The 18188-nt window shown below is 39.8% G+C and overlaps 2 protein-coding genes across 7 annotated transcripts; one reads left to right on the plus strand and one right to left on the minus strand.

The window, feature by feature from the left end:
- Positions 1-3477: 3477 nt before the first annotated feature.
- LOC109736507 (ABC transporter C family member 13) lies at positions 3478-15954 on the plus strand. Of its 6 annotated transcripts, none has more exons than XM_020295719.4 (36): positions 3478-3714; positions 3805-3845; positions 3957-4041; positions 4804-4968; positions 5037-5165; positions 5412-5512; positions 5973-6042; positions 6491-6745; positions 7189-7258; positions 7637-7697; positions 8502-8589; positions 9007-9125; positions 9222-9319; positions 9629-9695; positions 9824-9941; positions 10029-10145; positions 10235-10315; positions 10401-10655; positions 11033-11134; positions 11215-11282; positions 11431-11562; positions 11641-11788; positions 11925-12208; positions 12305-12452; positions 12605-12780; positions 12851-12962; positions 13063-13116; positions 13532-13654; positions 13801-13899; positions 14014-14106; positions 14226-14336; positions 14410-14571; positions 14643-14830; positions 14959-15148; positions 15272-15439; positions 15668-15954. In XM_020295719.4, the coding sequence occupies exons 1-36, from the start codon at positions 3685-3687 to the stop codon at positions 15743-15745; spliced, it is 4386 nt and encodes a 1461-aa protein (XP_020151308.1). In that variant the 5' UTR covers positions 3478-3684; the 3' UTR covers positions 15746-15954. The 6 variants fall into 6 exon arrangements, with proteins under 6 accessions (XP_020151308.1, XP_073362150.1, XP_045087208.1 ...); XM_045231273.2 differs by having other exon boundaries at positions 3525-3714; positions 5041-5165; XM_040396460.3 differs by having other exon boundaries at positions 3532-3714; positions 4804-4946.
- Positions 15955-15995: 41 nt separating this feature from the next.
- On the minus strand, positions 15996-16721 carry LOC109736508 (hydrophobic protein OSR8). Its single transcript, XM_020295721.3, has 2 exons — positions 16431-16721; positions 15996-16334 (listed from the first exon to the last, which is right to left on the minus strand). The coding sequence occupies exons 1-2, from the start codon at positions 16524-16526 to the stop codon at positions 16200-16202; spliced, it is 231 nt and encodes a 76-aa protein (XP_020151310.1). The 5' UTR covers positions 16527-16721; the 3' UTR covers positions 15996-16199.
- Between the last annotated feature and the right edge of the window lie 1467 nt (positions 16722-18188).

An 18188-nucleotide genomic window follows, 5' to 3' on the forward strand; every position in this document is an offset into this window, starting at 1 on the left:
TCCCATTTAAAAAAACATGTTTACAAAAATGTTTGCCTTTTCAAATTTAAAGTTCAAAAAATATTTGTGTTTTAAAACTGTTTCCAAATTCGAGAAATAATCACAACAATACCTCCTAGTTTTAAAAATTTGTCTGTGTTTTAAATAATACTCAGGTTTCAAAGAAATAAAAAAGACAAATATTTTTCTTTAAAAAAATGTGAGACTTTAAATTTTTTATTAACAACTTTGCCAAATTTTCGCATTCTAAAATATATTCACTTTGAAAAATATATTTTCCTCTCAGTATCTGGCGCCACTGTGCACGTAATTTAAAATTTCGTGGTGCTAATAAACAAATACTCTTGTTTAGTCTATTGGTAAGCATTTGAGTGCTCTAGCATGAGTGGCTGGGTTTGATTCCTCGCGTCACAGTATTTTTTTCGTTGGAAATTCTTTTAGCGTGGGCTCTTTGTACGCTAATGGGCCGGCCCATTGCGGCTCTATGCGTCCTGTGATTTTCTTCTTTATGTTTTTTTGATAGAAACGAATCAAGAGAAGGAGGAAACGCTGCGACGTACGAAGCCTAGGAGGTACGAAAATTATGTGGGTCCACCGTGAACGAAAAATACTGGAGAAACAATCCTCCCTTTAATATTTATTTATCATCAAATAATACCACCTCGCCTCCTTAGAGCCAGAACCATCAATTTATATTTGTCCTGGAGTTACCTATTATCAATAAGTCAATATATCGGCTTGGGAATTAATAACAGAGGTGAGGATGGTGACGCAAGAAAAAGAGAATGAGTCCCGCTAAAGGAATGAAGGAATATGCTGCCTTATATGGGCTAATTAAGTGGTGAGCAATTAAATGGAGGTGGACGGAAGATCGCTTTGATGAATCGGAAGAAACTTGCAAACACATCAGATGAGTAACAATGTCTCCCGTTGCAACATACAAACATTTGTGCTAGTTAATATTAAAGGACAATATGTTTCTCCGGTTTTTTGTCAGTCCCAAATTTTGTATTTGATGATTTTTTTTTTTGAAATGGATGAACATTTTTTCAAATAGCTGAACATTTTTTTATTATACGATGAACATTTTTGTATTTGGTGAACACAAATTTAAATTTGATGATTTTTTAAATCGATCAACAAAAAAGTTCACTAAATTTGGTAAAATGTTGTCCAAACGAATAATAAAAACAGAAAAGTTAAAGAAAAAATAAACATAAAATAAAATAAGAAAAACTAAAAAGAAAAGAAAAGACAAGCATAAAAAATATATAAAAGGAAGAGTGATCCGAGCTACTTGGGCTGGCCCAAGTCACGTAGCGAGCAGGGGGCTGCGCGTTTGGTAGACAATTGTCGACCTACGGGGTAAATAGGAGACACCGGTTGACAGCGAGCACACGTCTATACACCGCTTAAAGCGATTTCTTTCGGCCACTTCCTATTTAGCGTTCGTTTCTTCGTTATCGGTGCACAGTGCTCATGCGTATCGTGATTTAACGGTCCGTACAACTTCTGCACTTCCGCTTTTGTGAAGCTAGTACATACATTTGGCTTGGTTTCTTTTTCTATGTTTTCTGCTGGTGTTTTCTACTGGCTTTTGTTCCTCTTTTCCTTCGATTTGTTTGTTTCACTTTTTTAATATACCCTTTTTTAATCTGCAAACATTTTTTAAACCACAATTTCTTTTCAATTGATGAATATTTTTTTCATATTTGCAAAAAAATCAAAACATGTTTTTTTAATTTAAAAATGTTTTCAAATATACATTTTTTTAACTTGTGAACATTTTTTCAGAAAAGTCAACGGTCAACAGACAAATAGACAACTGTCAACAAAAGGGGAAGACCTGAGCGAGCAAGGAGGCCGCATTGGTGGGCCGGGAGTGGGCATGTGAGCGCCAGTTAGGTAGTTTTTTTTAGGTAATCTAGTGAAGCTTCATTATAATGTCACAATATTTACAGGGACGAACAGAAGATCTCCGGGGTGTCCTATCCAAACATGGCACCCCATACTAAATTTAAAGTATGTTTCGCTAAATTGTGAGCCACTTGGGTAGCTGGCGTCTAAGGCGCTGACTAGGAGCTTCATGATCGAGACATCGCCTGCGACGCTCACTATCTGGGCCAGGTCCAATGTGCAACACAAGCTGAGACTCGCACTATGCTGGTTCTTTTTCATTCATTTTCAATTTTTTGTTTTTTACCTTTTTATATTTGATAATATTCAAAGTATGTATTTCCAAAATTAATTTACAAAAAACATACAAATGTTAACTGCTTATCTAAAAATATTAATGTAGTGTAAAAAATTTGTTTGTGCAACTTTTAAAAAAAATTCATGCCATTCTAAAAAAAATGTTCGGGTCATTTAATATAAATCGCACGTTTTAAAAAAATCATTAAATTTAAGAAAATATTCATGAAAATGTAGAAAATTGGTCGTGTAGTTTCTAAAATAAATGGTCGATCCATTCAAAAAATTATTCATGACATGTAAAAAGTCTGCATTTATTTGAAAATATGTTTGATGACTCTTTTTTTACAAAAATCGTGAAATTTAAACATTTTTTCATGCAATTTTAGAATAAAAATCATATCATGTGGAGATGTACATGCCATTAAAAAATGTTCTAGCACTTTAAATAATGTTTGCATTTTTTTTAAAACGTTGATGATGTTTCTGGAAAATGTTCAACCATGTATTTAAAAATGCTCACTATGTTATGAAAAAAAGTTAATTGTGCATTTTACAAATATTATATGTGCATTAATAAAAAATTAACGCGTTTCAATTTTTTTAACCTGTATATAAATCGTGATTTTTGTGCGAAAATTATCTTAAATATTCAAAGTTTTTGAAAAATGTCCATATGTATTTGCAAATTGATAGAAAATACAAAATCAATGGAAAATAAAGAAAAAGATAGAGAAAACAGGCAAGAAAGAAGCATTTTAAGCGTCGATAGAAGCTTTTCCAAACCGCCCCCAGAAAGCAATAGGAAAGCATGTTACTGAGCCAACCCAGACCCAGTCACGACGAAAACCCTTCTGGCGGGATGGTGTTATATCGCAATAGGCGAGGTATAGCTCCGACGCTTGTGAGAAAGTGTGCATCTACTAGTGGGCAACACTTTTTTTTTGAGAATCTAGTGGGCAACACATGAGAGACTAGTTTTTTTTTTGAGAATCTAGAGACTAGTTTTTTCTTTGAGGGAAATGAGAGAGAGGCAAAGGATGGATCCAAAGCCCAAAAGGCAAAAAGCTGACAAAAAGCCCACCCACTCTCGCAGAGCGGACACCGGCGTCCGCGTGCCCGGTGCGTCGTGCGTGCGCGCACGCCATTCGCGTCGTGCTAGTGCGGCCGCGGCTTTCTCTCTTTCATCTTTTTCCCCCAGAAAAGATTAAGCCACTTTTCACCAGCCATGACATGTGGGTCCCCCGCTCGATGTGGCCCGGCCGCTCAGCGGTGGAAGACGGCGACGGCAAAGTTGCACCAAAACCCCTCGCTCCACGGCGCACTCACTCGTCAAGAGGAGGGGGAGGGGCGAAGAGGAATGCGCGCGAGGACGGCGAGGACGACGGCACGCTCGAGGGTCTCTCCCTCCTCCCTCGCTAGCGTGGTCCCCGGCTCCCCGCTCGCCGCCGGGCCGAATCTCGCACCCGCGCGCCGATCCCCGCCGCCGCCATGGATTTCCTCTGCCCCGGCGATCCCACGGTACGGCTCCTAAACCCCTCGCACGCGCCGGATTTCCCCCTTTTTCGAATGCGCGCGTTGTTGATCAGGACGCGGCGGCGGTTTCTGCAGGTCTGGGACGGGAGGCGTTTCGCTCCGTGCTTCGCGGATTTATATCCTTTTTCCTTGTTCTTCGTTGTGCGGGTGGCTCTGCGGTTCGCTTTGTGATGATCAGAGATCGTCCTTTTGGCTTTGCGGTTCCTTAATTTTCCTCCGCGTCGCACGGTGCTGGGGCTCGGGGGGAATGTGGTCGCCGCGGTCGCCGTCCTGGCGCTCTTCATCGCCAAGAGGAGCGCGTCCAGAACCGAGGTACTGGTCCGATTGGGTTCAGAACTGATTAAATGCTCTGGTTACTTAGTTCGTATCAAAGTAAATAGTAGTATATCTTAATCGACACTTATAGTGGATACATGGTTGATGGCACCAACTTATTACTTACTGGGGAGGCATCGCAGCACCGAGCAAAATCGCTTACAAGTTTAGTTCAGTTTGCTTGCAATTTGGCCTCCGGAGTTTGAGGATGTCTGAAAGCACGAAGACAGTTAACTAGTGACAGAGACAACATATATGATTATTTGCGGGACCTGTCATTCTCAAGGTGTTATTGTCTGTTTGCAAATTATAGGACAGTCGGATGCTGGCAGCTATTTCTTATAGGCAGAGCATTTATGTACTTATACTAATCTAGGTTGAAACAGGGGTTCAGTTAACAATATGCTGAAGGATGAATTGCTAGGTCTACCTTCGGGTACTATGCAACTTGCATGTAGTATTTCAGAACTCGCTGAAGGTCTTTGTTGCCGGTTGGTTGTTCTACCAATTGGAATGCTGAACTCAAAGATTCTTGCTAATGATCTGTTTGATGTTTCTAGTGGAGAACAAATATGTCCTGTTTGAATAAGTGGAGAACTGAGAGTTGCTTAAATGTTGCAGAAGTTTAATCATCAAATATGCCATGTTTGCAACGATAGTTAATTAGACTGCAATTAGCATTGTTATTTAATTTTATACACTGCTATTACTTTTTGCCATTTTCTTTTAACAATTATATAATTTCACTCACTGCTTCAGAACGCCAGGAGACGTTTACCAGAGAAGTTGTTTGTGTTCGCCATACCTAGCTTTGCAGCCTGCCTTTCTCTGCTTGGAATAATTGTGCTTGTAAAGAAGAAAATTGAAGGGATAGATGTCCCAAACCACGAATCATTCTTCAGGTGCTCGCAGTTTCTTGCATGGGTAAGAGGTCATTACAATAATCATGCTCTTCCTTTCCAGCCGGCCATTATAGTCTGTCCTTTGAATAGGTAGCTGTTCTTATCTCTGCCAATGGCCCTTGGTCCGAAATACTATGCAACCCAATCATATGCATCTGCTGGATGTTGAAGATTCTTCTAGAGATACCTCATTTGCAATACACGCTTACAGAAATGAAGGTATTCCATTTTACACACAATCTGCCGTCTTTTCTTCCCTTTGAGTGATGCTTCTTTGTTATGGATACGAGTTATGACACTCCTCTCTACGATTTTCTGCTGTATTATGATAACCTATAACTTCTCTGTCCATTCCACTGTTTCTTTAGCTGGCATGCTACTGCAAGTTGCATATAAATTGACATGAAATGGCAGCTACACACGAAGAAGCATCTAGTTTATGCTCTGTTTTGGTGTTCATTACAGGCAATGGCATATGTTACAGAGATCGTCTCATTCTCTGCATCAATTACATTTGGACTTTTTCTTATTGTGATAACTGCAATACAAAAATTATGCAACAAAAGGTAACTGGTTGTAAATCACCTACAACACATTATTGTTTTTATTAATGCTTAAATCGGTTTTTATCTTTTAAGTATTAGGAGTTGTACTTCGAGCAAGCATGTTGCTTATCATAAAATGCAACCTAAGTCATTGGTATATCATGTATAAATAACTTATGCTTAGTCATTCTGAATAGTACGCTCTTGTGCTTTATTTTAATCTTATCATGCTCTATTTTATGTGCGTCGTTGCTAAATGAGGCAAAGTCAAACTACAACTGTAATTTGTTTTGGATCCATGCAGGCTGCATCCTCTATTTAACTTTAACCTAGGCACGCTAGACAATTCTTTTGCCAAGCACAGCAACCTAGCTACTCTGTTGAATAACAAACCCTGTGTTGTTATTCATCGTTATAAATCATACTGAGCTGTGTTCCTCACAATTCATGTAAAGCTGTGTGCTGTGTTGTTCTCTTTCAGAGAAGTTAACTCTATCGAAGCTCCCCTCATTCCGAACAATGAAAATTCTGAGGCTGAAAATGCAAACTTGGTATGACGTTTTTGTAATCCCTTTTTGAGTTCCTGTTGTACATTCAGGATGTGTGCAATTTCTTATGTTATAAATGCATAATTTTCAAGTTAATGTTAACTTTTCTTGTCAAAAATATATGGCATCTTTGTTTGATTTGTGCGATACAAATGGCATCCCTGTATTGGGTGCAGGTGTCAACCCCAAACAGCTGAAAACTCCAACTGACAATTGCAAACATGGCAGGAATAGTTGAATCAATATTAAGGTTATGCCATCCTATAATCCACACCTGCAAACATGTTCCTCTAAAACCATGCCAATATGTTAATGTAAACCTTTGGTGAATGAAAAAAAATGTTCCTGCTACTTGATTATTTGTAATTTGGACACTGGTATTTCGCTTCTATTAACCAAATTACATAGTTAGGTTCTGAGTTTCTCTATGCTTTATGTCCTGTCCTCTCAGGTAAATAAGCAGCACAATGCCTGGGAACTGTTGACTTTTAAGTCTGTTAATCCAATGATGGACATTGGTATCAGAAGACAACTTGACTTCACAGATCTACTTGATTTACCCGCTGAGCTCAGAACTACTTCCTGTTATGACAAACTTCTGTCTTCCTGGACTGCTGAACATCAAAAATACCGTGCTGATTCTTCTCTACTTAGAGCTATGTTTTACGCTTATGGATGGTCCTACTTACGTTTGGGCATACTAAAGGTACATTTTTAAAATTATTATAGATCAGCTGAGTAAATTTATGTCGTATATATGAATTAGTTGTTTGGGGTTGTAATTTTATTAAAAAGGGCGAGGGATTTATGACACAGAAGTACATGATCTCTTTCTGCATCCCTCTTATATAGCCATGTTGCATAAATGACCAGATTAACCAAGTTACCAAAAAAAAGGATTATCATGTTGCTATCGAAAACTCCATGTACTAAATGCTGGGATGGATTTTATTAATTTGATACGTGTCCTGTGACAGACAGCTTTATGATTAATATATTGCTAGCAGTTCACAAAAAGGAGGTTGATATTCTTGGTTAATAATTTCTATCTTGTTCAATGAATGCTGGCAAAATTATTGCTTAGAATGAACCCTACATTCACAGATTGTTTTGTTTTCTAATACATTATCATAATTTCCGTTCGTGCAGGTGATAAATGACAGTATCAGTTTTGTAAGCCCACTGCTACTCAACAAGTTCATAAAGCTTATTCAAGAAGGTGTTGTTTCCTAAAAATCTACAAGGCTTTCCACTAAAAATTTCTAAGGATAATAACTGCCATGTTCCTCTGGCTCTAAAACTTGCACTATACAGAGTGTTTCATTAGTTTGCTTCACATGTATAGCTCAAAAACCAAAGACAATCAGCAAATATTCTCACAAGCTTTTTAGAAGTAGTTCTTAGGATCCTTGTAGAAGCACTGCATAATATGTTGGGATTCATCAATAATTAAACTACAACATGTATTAAACAACAGGGTATCTGAATAATGTTTCTTATCAAAGTAGCATACATTATACTGGTTTATTTGTGCTTTTTAGCCATGTAAATGAACCAAGCTACATCTTCTGGTATTTATCAACATTTCTTTCGTCAGGTTCCGTTGGCATGGATGGATATATTATTGCCATTTCCCTAGGATTGACTTCGATTATCAAGTAAATCTTCTCACCACAAATTAATTGTGCATTTTCGTAGTCTAGCTAGCCACATTATTCTTAACTCAGTCTTAGATACTGATGAGCTACAAGTGAATTTTGCAGCAAAAATATTCACAATTTATGAAAATGAATTTTTTATTTCGATACTTCTTCTCGAGTGTTGGGTCCATTTTAGTTTTTTCTTTAAATTTGGAAGTGTAGACATATTGTTTTTAACCGAGTCTTAGACACTGATGAGTTATAGGTGAAAATTGTGGTAACATAGTCACAGTTTATGAAGATGAAAATTTTATTTTTGATACTTCAACAAGAGTGATGAGTCTTTCTTTTAGCAGAAAGTGATGAGTCCATTTTATGTATTGAATTTATTGAGATCCACAGTATGCCTTTAATTCCAACGAAATAAACGTTCAGTTTAAAAGTTGTAAACTGCGTAAGCCTTTTACTCACTGACGGACAGGTTATGTGGTAGGCATTGTGGTCTTCTCATGTTATCGTCTGAAGAATGCTGCATCATGCCGTACACTTGTACTGGGGTCACATGTTCATTTTACTGCTGCTTTAGCTAAATTGGTTTCGTCCTGAATGGAATAAGTATGATAATAAAGATCACTTCACCAGTTATAATTTCTGACCTCTTGTGGTATTATGAATGTGGTTTTTACTTGTCGTAATGACCATACTAAACAATAAAATGACATAAATGCTGAACAATTATTTCCAGATGATTAACCACTTGTGCATCTTCTCAAATCTCATTAGTAATTAACTTTATTCAATTTCTGTTTCACCGTTTGCTAGGTCATTTTTAGATACCCAGTACTCCTTTCGTCTTGCAAAGCTCAAGTTGATGTTGCGATCAAGCATGATGGGAATAGTTTACCGGAAGGTATGCCTACTGTAATTCTGTCAAAAAGAAAAAAATAAGCAAAGAATATTGCAGTCTGCTTGCATTGTACAATAGTTAATTAAACTGGTTGTGAGGAGATATTACTAAGATGTTCGTATGCATCTTGGCTACTATTCACTTCCCAAGAACAATAGGAATCGTCATCTAGGACAAGATGTTCGTATGGATCCAGTGAGTAGTTTGTATGATAGCTCATGTTTGTTTAGACCAATCTTGTGAGATTGTACAATAGTTGTAGCGTATCTTCTGTTGCTGGCTGCTGCTGTAGAGTGTTTTTTTGTTCTTACAAATCAACAGGGAATTTTGTAACAACTTCCGATAGACTTGAAGCATCATTCAAACATTACTTGACTTACCTTTGTCCCTTTTCAATTTGTATGCGCCTTAAAAAAACAGTGTCTATGCCTCAGTCTATCTGAGCGTTCTAGGTTTTCTGAAGGAGAGATTCAGACCTTCATGTCTGTTGATGTTGACCGCACAGTAAACATATGTAACAATCTTCACGATGCTTGGAGGTATTTCGTTACTGATTCTTGGCTATTACGGACTTAAATTGTATGCTTGTGCCGCCTTAATTAATTGCAGAATTGCACGCTTTGGTGCTTGGCTAGCTTCCCATTGCAGATTGGACTTGCTCTTTACCTACTATATACACAAGTCAATTATGCATTTCTATCTGGACTTGCAATAACAATCATACTGATACCAGGTATTGCTATTTTTCTAATTGTTTAATGTGAACTAGGTTTCCGTATATCTCGAGAGACTTGCCAGGTCATAAATCCCATGTTTTTATGTAACTTGTAGATCATTCTTCGGCCTCTTACTTCATCCATGTCTCCTTATCTGGGGCATTGACAGATACATGCTCCTATGCTAGCGCTAACACATAAAAATGTGCATCTTAAAGCAGCCATGATTCCATAAATATTGCATCACGTCATGCTAGGCCTTTCTTAATCATTACTTCAAGATTTATGTTCAAATTATGTCATCAAAACACTGCCATATTATACAGTGAACAAATGGATTTCTACAAGGATTGCTACTGCCACACAAAAAATGATGAAGCAAAAAGATGAGAGGTGAGATAAGATACTCCTCTCTTACTATCGTGGAACAAAGAAACTATTGTCTTAATTGAATAATAGGAATGGAAAAAATAGTTTGAGTAATTGTGCAAAAATGTCTGTTGCTATTTTTCTGTGGACAGGATAAGTTGTGCAGGAGAACTCTTAGCACACATTAGAACAGTGAAGATGTACAGCTGGGACAAACTATTCACTCAACGCTTGAATAAAAGAAGAGAACTAGAAGTGAAGCATCTTGCGGTGTGCAGTTGCTTGTTAGCAATTTTAAAATTTCTATCAAGTTGCATTTTTGGCACTGGAACTCACAGGTGCTTCTTTTCCTGACAGACTCGAAAATATCTGGATGCATGGTGTGTCTATTTCTGGGCAACCACGCCAACATTGTTCTCCCTTTTCACCTTTTCCATATTTGCAATAATGGGCCACTCACTGGATGCCGCCACGGTAAAGCAATATCTTGAATTATATGTTTGAAACATGCCCTCGGGTCTCGGGGTGTGACAAAAACTCCATACATGGATTCCTTCTTACAGGTCTTCACTTGTGTCGCACTCTTCAACACATTAATATCTCCCTTAAACTCATTGCCATGGGTTATTAATGGGATGATTGATGTAAGTTAGATGATCTCCATCTGCTATTGTAACGCCAGATGCATCTCTACCACCGCAACCTTATCTGTATTCTCTGGTATTGCAGTCTGTTATCTCTAGCAGAAGATTGCACAACTATTTGTCTACTCCAGAGCATTGCTCTTCCGAGTTGACTATCTCAAGTGACATTGTAAAGGATGACTTCAACAGAAATACTGAAACAATCTATGATCCCACAACTGTTATAATCAGGAACCTATGTTGTTCTTGGTCTAGTACCTCCACTGTTGAGCCCCAAATAATTCTCAGAGACATATCTCTGCAGCTACAGAAAGGCCTCTTCATTGCAATCGTAGGCGAGGTGATTTTTAAAATTGTATAATTATCCTACTATCTTTGAATATTTCTCTTTTAGTTGGTGAAAGAATACCTTGGTGATACTGTATTACTGGCTGAAAATCATATTTGAATTTGCAATACTATTACCAGTGAAACCTTCTTAAATGTTCATTGCCACACTTTTTTTTTCTCCAGCTTCATCGGTTCTCTCACACTTCTATAATGCAAATTTGCGTTTCATTTGGATACTGATAGTTGGATAGGGAACTTTCACAAGGCTTTCTATTAAGCACCTTAATTTGCCAAGAGGATTTAAAATAACCACTTTTGTAGAGTGTTGTGGCTATTGCAGTTGTTTTCTGTTAATTGGAAAAATAATAACATTATGTTCATTTGCAGGTTGGTTCAGGCAAGTCATCTTTGCTGAACTCTATTATTGGAGAGATGTCTGTCATCAGTGGTTCTATTAACTCATGTGGTTCAATTGCATATGTACCACAGGTTGTACTTTATGATTTAGAGATGGCTTAAGATTCGCAGTTGAACTGCATAAAACTTAAATTTTTCATTGGTTTTTGTAGGTACCTTGGATATTATCTGGGTCTTTACGGGATAACATTTTGCTTGGAAAAGGATTTGACACAAGGAGGTAGATTATTAAATTGTTAGCTTTACCAATAAGAATCACTTGTTCTGCTAACTGTGGTGCTTTTTTATTATTTTTCTTAAAAGCTGAATTACCAGGTGTTTATTGTGCCTTATTTTAATTATTATTCTGTGTTGGAGCATTTATGCAGATATGAAGAAGTAATACAAGCATGTACCCTTGATGTTGACATCTCAACAATGATTGGGGGAGATATGTCACATATTGGAGAGAAAGGTCTCAACTTATCGGGTGGACAGAGAGCACGTCTAGCATTGGCAAGGTCATATTAAAAAGATTGTGCAGTTGAGACTGGAAAGTCCAAAGTTTTTGTACTAACAACGTGATCGTATACTTGCAGGGCTTTGTATCATGACTCTGATGTATACTTGTTTGATGATATACTTAGTGCAGTTGACTCAGAGGTTGCTTCATGGATCCTCGAAAAAGCCATTATGGGACCGCAAATGAAGCGAAAAACACAATTATTAAGCACCCACAATCTCCAGGTAATCATTTTTTGATCTGACCAAAACAGATTGTAGCATGTTGTTTCTAAATGCATGAAATGAGCATTTAATTTGATAGCAAGAAAATGAAGATAGCTTCCACTAAAACAACAACAACGTTTCCTTTTTTCTTCAGGCCATTTATGCTGCAGATATGATCGTGGTCATGGCTAATGGATTTGTCAAATGGTTCGGGACATTGGACAGTTTCTTGGCAACTCCATATTCAAAAATATCTAATCCAGATAGTTCATCTGCTGTCTCAGCAACAAGTTCACAAAAAAATAAAGGACCAAGCACCTCTGAATTCAACACTAAAGATGTGCTTGACAATGGTTCAGTGGTTGATCAGGAGGAACAAAGAGATCAGACTGAAGCAGAGGGCAGGAAAGAAGGCAAGGTTGAGATAATTGTGTACAAGTGAGTTGTTTTGCAATATTGTTGATTTACTGCATTGAATAGTGGAAGCTTCTTAAACTTCCTACTACAGCTAATCCGAAATGATTATTTCTACAGAAAATACGCAACACTTGCAGGGTGGTCAATGGTATTTCTGATATTTGTGAGTGCATTCTTAATGCAAGCATCTCGTAATGGCAATGATCTTTGGTTGACTTACTGGGTGGATAGCAGCTCAGGCACCAATAACACAAGATTTTATCTGGTAAGAGTGCTCTCTATCTAAGTCTACTGAATTTGAACAGTTATTATCATAAACATGTTATCTATATCTGGTCACTCAGGACGGAAGGCAGTGTGTGAAATAAATAAGATCTGATGTGCATTTATGCTGATTCAAGATTTTGATCTCTGTAGACTATCCTTGCTGGGTTTGGCATAATCAACTCCTTTTTCACATTGGGAAGGGCATTTTCTTTTGCATATGGCGGTCTGTGTGCAGCAATTCAGATACATGCTGATCTTCTTGGCAGTCTAATCGGTGCCCCGGTTTCTTTTTTCGACCAAAATCCCAGTGGCCGAATACTGAATAGGTTAGTATGCCAGGAATCTTCAGCAAACTCTGCAATACAGAAACACCCTTGATGAACTTTGAACTTCCAGATTATCGTCAGACCTCTACACTGTTGATGATTCTCTTCCATTTATTCTCAATATATTTGTGGCCAACTTCTTCGGCTTACTTGGCACCCTTGTTGTTTTGTGTTATTCACAGGTAAATACGCAATAGTTTTACTATAATTCTAATGTGGGCCAACATTATATTCAAATAAACCAATTCACTTAGCTTGTAACTCATGAACGTTCCCACACAGGTTACATTTCTACTCATCTTAGTCCCTCTCTGGCTTATCTACAGCAAAGTGCAGGTACTGTTATCCATTTCCTTAGTTTGTGCTTTTCTTCACTAAGGCTTTGGTCATTCACATTCTTCCAATTTTTTAAAATTCATTATTCGAACATTCTCAATGCATGTTATGTAGTAATAAACTGATATATAACATGCATTGAGAATGTTCGAATAATGTTATGTAGTGTAAACTGATTGGCACTTACCCCGCAAAAAAAAAGAACTGATTGGCACTTATGGTATCAACCACAAAGTTGTACTGCATAACATCGTTTCAGGAGAGCCTTCCACAAAACTGAAAACAGACTGTAAGGAGCTCATGTGTAGTGTATAACTCATCTTGTTAGCCTAAATACATTTACAGTGTGGAATCTGATTCTTTCGCACTGTACATATGCTCTACTTTTGGAGAAACAAATTAACATTCTGTGCAGTTCTATTACAGGTCGACATCACGTGAAGTAAGACGGCTTGACAGTGTTGCTCGTTCACCTATCTATTCATCTTTTACAGAGACACTTGATGGTTCATCAACGATAAGAGCATTCCAAAAGGAGGTATGTTAATTACATCAAGACTATTGACAATTATATGAAGGATACCAGAGCCTTTACCTTCATTTGAACCAAGCTGTTAAAACTTTAAAGCGTGAGTGACTTTTGTTGATGTGATCTGTTCAAGATACTGACGGTAAAATACACAGGGTTTTTTCTTAGAGAGGTTCATCCAACAACTGACACTATATCAGAACACATCCTACTCTGAGCTTACTGCTAGTCTGTGGCTCTCATTAAGACTCCAGGTATAATTCTTTGTCAAGGGATAGTAACTTCGTCTTCTGTTATGAAACCATGAATCTTTCTCTATTAGTAAGGCCTATTGCGCAGTCAATGTATTAACTAGCAGATCACTTTAGTTGTTGGCAGGGTTGATCATTTTGTTCATCGCCGTGATTTCCGTTGTTGGCTTCCATAGCAACTCTCCTGTTAAGTTTGGTACACCTGGACTGGTAAGTATGACAGGGAAGAAATTACCAATCTAGGCTCATTTTTTTACATTTCTGTTCCTGTTGAAAATATTGGTATGTTTGAACTATATAGAATTTAAGATAGAGAAAATACACTGCAGGTTGGCCTGGCGTTATCATATGCAGCACCTGTTGTATCACTGTTGAATAGCTTCTTAACCACTTTTACAGAGACAGAAAAGGAAATGATCTCTGTTGAGAGGGTTGTTGAGGTAAAAAGCCAAGAAATATTCTGCCTGTTAGTGACAAGCATATTTTCCTCTAATAATTCAACAATGCTTGCAGTATGTCGGTATACCTCAAGAAGAACTCCAGGGATCAGAATCTCCTGATAGAAGTTGGCCAACAGAAGGGAAGATTGAGTTTGAGCATGTAACTCTAAGGTACAAAGCGGATCTACCACCGGCTTTGAATGAAATATCATTCCATATTGAATCTGGCATGCAGGTATGGTAACTGTCTGCACATTCTTATTGAGTCATTCAGAAAACTACCATTAAACTGCCCTGGTTTATTAGGTTGGAATAATAGGAAGGACCGGAGCAGGAAAATCCAGTATACTGAATGCACTTTTCCGTTTAACTCCAATCTGCAATGGTCGCATCTTAGTAGACGGTTTTGATGTGGCCAAAGTTGCTGTCCGAGATCTTCGTGGACATTTTGCAGTAGTACCCCAGAGTCCGTTTTTGTTTGATGGTTCTTTGAGGTAAACTATTAGTTGCTCTTATTTCTCTCTTCTCTGGCTTCTACAATTTTGTGGGCATTGGGTTGGACATTTAGAGAACTAAACAGAGAAACCTATGTCCAGCATTCTAATTTTAAGTTGACAAACAGGGAAAACCTAGACCCTTTCGGTATAACAACAGATATCAGGATATGGGAAGCTCTTGAAAAATGCCATATGAAGGCAGAGATAGAATCGATAGGAGGACTTGATATCCATGTTAAAGAAAGTGGTGGATCCTTTTCAGTAGGCCAGCGACAACTCCTATGTCTTGCCCGTGCTATCCTAAAATCATCAAAGGTATCTATACTATGTTGGTCTTTTCAAACATTCTGCAAGTTTCATCAGCAGCAAAAGCTTATGATATTAAGTTGCGTGCCGCGTAGTTGCTCAAAGAAGTTAAACTTGCTTATGATTCTACAGGTACTTTGCCTTGATGAGTGCACAGCCAATGTTGACAATCAGACAGCATTCCTGTTACAGAATACTATTTCTGCTGAATGCAAGGGCATGACGGTCCTCACAATAGCCCATCGCATTTCAACTGTGATGAAGATGGACAATATTCTAGTTCTTGATCAAGGCAAACTGGTAAGTCATGCCATTATTCTTTTGTAACCTCTTAGTGATGATATATACCTGAAGAGTCAAAATCTGGATGCAACAAAATGCTTCACAGAAATGAACAAACGGCAACGTGAATCAGATGCCCTTCATTGGACATCTGCAGCAGCGTGGTTATACTATGTTCAAATCATTAGAAATGCCCTTCGCTCACCTTGTTAGAATAGTATCTAACTCCATTTCCTCCAAATTTAGGTTGAAGAAGGAAACCCAGAGGTTCTTATGAATGACAACAGATCAAGGTTCTCACGATTTGCGAAGGCATCTGTGTGATCCTAGGAAAATCATGTGCCACTCTGTGTTGTGCTACTAGATGAAACACTAGGGCTTAGTTGTATCTCTCACTTTGATCAATGATACCTTGTTCAGTTCACATGCACATCTAAGAGCTTATAGGAAGCCTGATCCTCTAGCTCATGAATCAATTTGTCGGAACTCAAGGTTTTCTGAAATGGATCTAGGATGGAATTTGTTATATCAAAGTATTATCATCACAGCAAAGTTGAAATGAACCCAGATGAAATACTCATAAACCAACAACCACAGCTGAATCAGGCAAGTAAGCGGTAACTGCAATCCACGGTACCAGCAAATCTGGATCCAATTTCAGGTACTATATATAACCCGTCCAAAATGTACATATACAGGGGGCAGGAGCAGGGCTGGTTCATTCCACTAACCTAATCCCATAGAAAGACCACACGGCGGGGGAGGGGAGGAGTGCTGCTCAGGCGACGTAGATGTAGTCGTCGTCGCGGCGGCGGACGCGGTCGGGGTCGACGGAGCAGATGACGTAGGCGGCGTAGAGGACGCCGGGGAGGTAGCCGAGGATGGTGAGCAGCACGCTGATCCAGAACTCCATCTGCCGCAGAAACGAGGAGGAGAGACATGGTGATTAGCCGGCCAAGAAAGGGAGGGGGTTGAGGAGGGGAATGGCGAGGTAAAATTGGTGGCGTACGGAGCAGCAGCCGTGGCGGAGGCAGACGCCGAGGGGCGGGAGGAGGATGGCGCACAGGATCTCCAGGCAACGGCAGCAGCACGAGCACAGCCCCATCGCGCTCGCTCGCTCGCTGCGGTCGCCGGCTGGGTTGCTTGCGGTCGCCGGACTCGGAGGCGGGGGTGGAACTGCGGGAGGGAAGGGGAGCTGGACCAACGATGCGTGCGGGTCTCTGCTTTTCTGTGCGGGTGCTCTGTTTTTGTGTGGGGGAGATCGCGACTCGGTTGGGGTGGGGGACACGGAGACGCGGGCCTCGCGACTTGTGCGGGTTGGGGTTGGCTGGGAGTTCTGCCACACGCACGGCAGCGCTGTTGGTCCCGTTTTACAGGTCAGCTCGGGTTTATCACGCGCTCACGTGTCCTGCCAAATTGCGTATTGAGAGCGACAAAATCTAAAATTCTACGACTCCCATTCTTTGAATATAAGCATCAACCAACATTCCAGTTCCGATGGCCATCCAAAACTGAAGTTGAAAAACCAGTTACGTACCATCAGAGCATCTCCGGTCGTCGTCCTCATAGCCACCTCGTTTGTCCAGTCGAATTGTATGGACACCATCCGGAAAAATTCTCACTGAAGCCACCCATTTTATCTGAACTGCCCTGATCTCCTCAAACTCATCCCAAATGTTGGCCGGATATTGAATTATGTGAGCATGTTCAGACATGTCTGCCATGTCGGCTTGTCCTGACCCATCCGCACAAACCCGAGCTCTCACTCTCATTTCCCGTCTCCTCCTCTCTCCTCTTCGGTCATGTTTGGATCCAGATCAGGGTCCAAGTCCAATGGGTGGATTTGGAGCTTCTCGGGGCGATGCTCAAGTTGGGGTACAAACGGTAGGCCAAAGCTATCCAAATCTTTTTCACTATTATCCAATGTGGGATACAACAAGTTTCATGTGTTTTTTTTATCCGACGTGGCATCACTAAAATATCATCATTGTACATGCCCTAAGACATCATAGAGTTTACATCAACTTTTCCTAAACTATACTTTCTTAAGATATCCCCAGTTGCCTTCTTGATTTGTAGGTCTATAAAAACTGAGTAAATTGTTCAAAACCACCACATTCATGGCTAGAGTACTTCAAAACTATCATTTTTATCAAAAATCACAAAAGACCACCACTTCTACGTCAAGTGAATAACAAAATGCACTAAACAAGGTTCGAGCCACGAATAACAGAAAAACTGACATCCAGGGCCTACCTGTCGGAGCCACGTGGCAAGGGAAAACAGTCGCAGCCAGACGGTTGTCACCGCTGGACTTAAAAAAAACAATTGGGTCCCTGTAACTTAAAAAAAAAATCAAGTCCCTGTTAGTTTCTTTTAAAAAGCAACCAAGTCCTCTTTGTGTAATGACGATGATGGTGGCCGGCCATGGCAGGGCCCACCGTGGTGGTGGCCGGCCGTGGCTGCCCGCCGCCGCTGCCGCTGCATGTGCCGTTGATGCTGCTTGCCGCCGCCGCCCTCTGTTGCTGTTTGCCGCCGCCCGCCGCCGTTGTTGCCTGCTGCATGTGTTGCTTCTTCTGCTTGCGTCGCTGCTGCCCAATGCCTGTGTTGTTGCTTCTGCTTGCGCCGTCGCTGCTCACTACCGCTACACCGGTCTTGGTGCCGGCCGGGCGTGGTGCTGTCCAGCGCCCCTCGTGCGGTTCGCCAGGTGTCAGTGGTGTAGCTAGTGCGCGCATCGCTGCTTGTGGACTGCAGCGACCACCAGTCG

The sequence above is a fragment of the Aegilops tauschii genome, chromosome 7 (genome assembly GCF_002575655.3).
Source record: "Aegilops tauschii subsp. strangulata cultivar AL8/78 chromosome 7, Aet v6.0, whole genome shotgun sequence".
In the NCBI taxonomy this organism is placed as follows: Eukaryota; Viridiplantae; Streptophyta; class Magnoliopsida; order Poales; family Poaceae; genus Aegilops; species Aegilops tauschii.

Excerpts from the sequence above, each read along its gene's own strand:
- LOC109736507 (XM_020295719.4), top strand. The coding sequence starts at position 3,685 with ATGGATTTCCTCTGCCCCGGCGATCCCACG. Across the intron at positions 10,316-10,400 it reads TTATTAATGGGATGATTGAT|TCTGTTATCTCTAGCAGAAG; the intron begins GTAAGTTAGATG and ends CTGGTATTGCAG. Across the intron at positions 12,209-12,304 it reads GTTGAGATAATTGTGTACAA|AAAATACGCAACACTTGCAG; the intron begins GTGAGTTGTTTT and ends TTATTTCTACAG.
- LOC109736508 (XM_020295721.3), bottom strand. The coding sequence starts at position 16,526 with ATGGGGCTGTGCTCGTGCTGCTGCCGTTGCCTGGAGATCCTGTGCGCC. Across the intron at positions 16,335-16,430 it reads TCCGCCACGGCTGCTGCTCC|ATGGAGTTCTGGATCAGCGT; the intron begins GTACGCCACCAA and ends TTTCTGCGGCAG.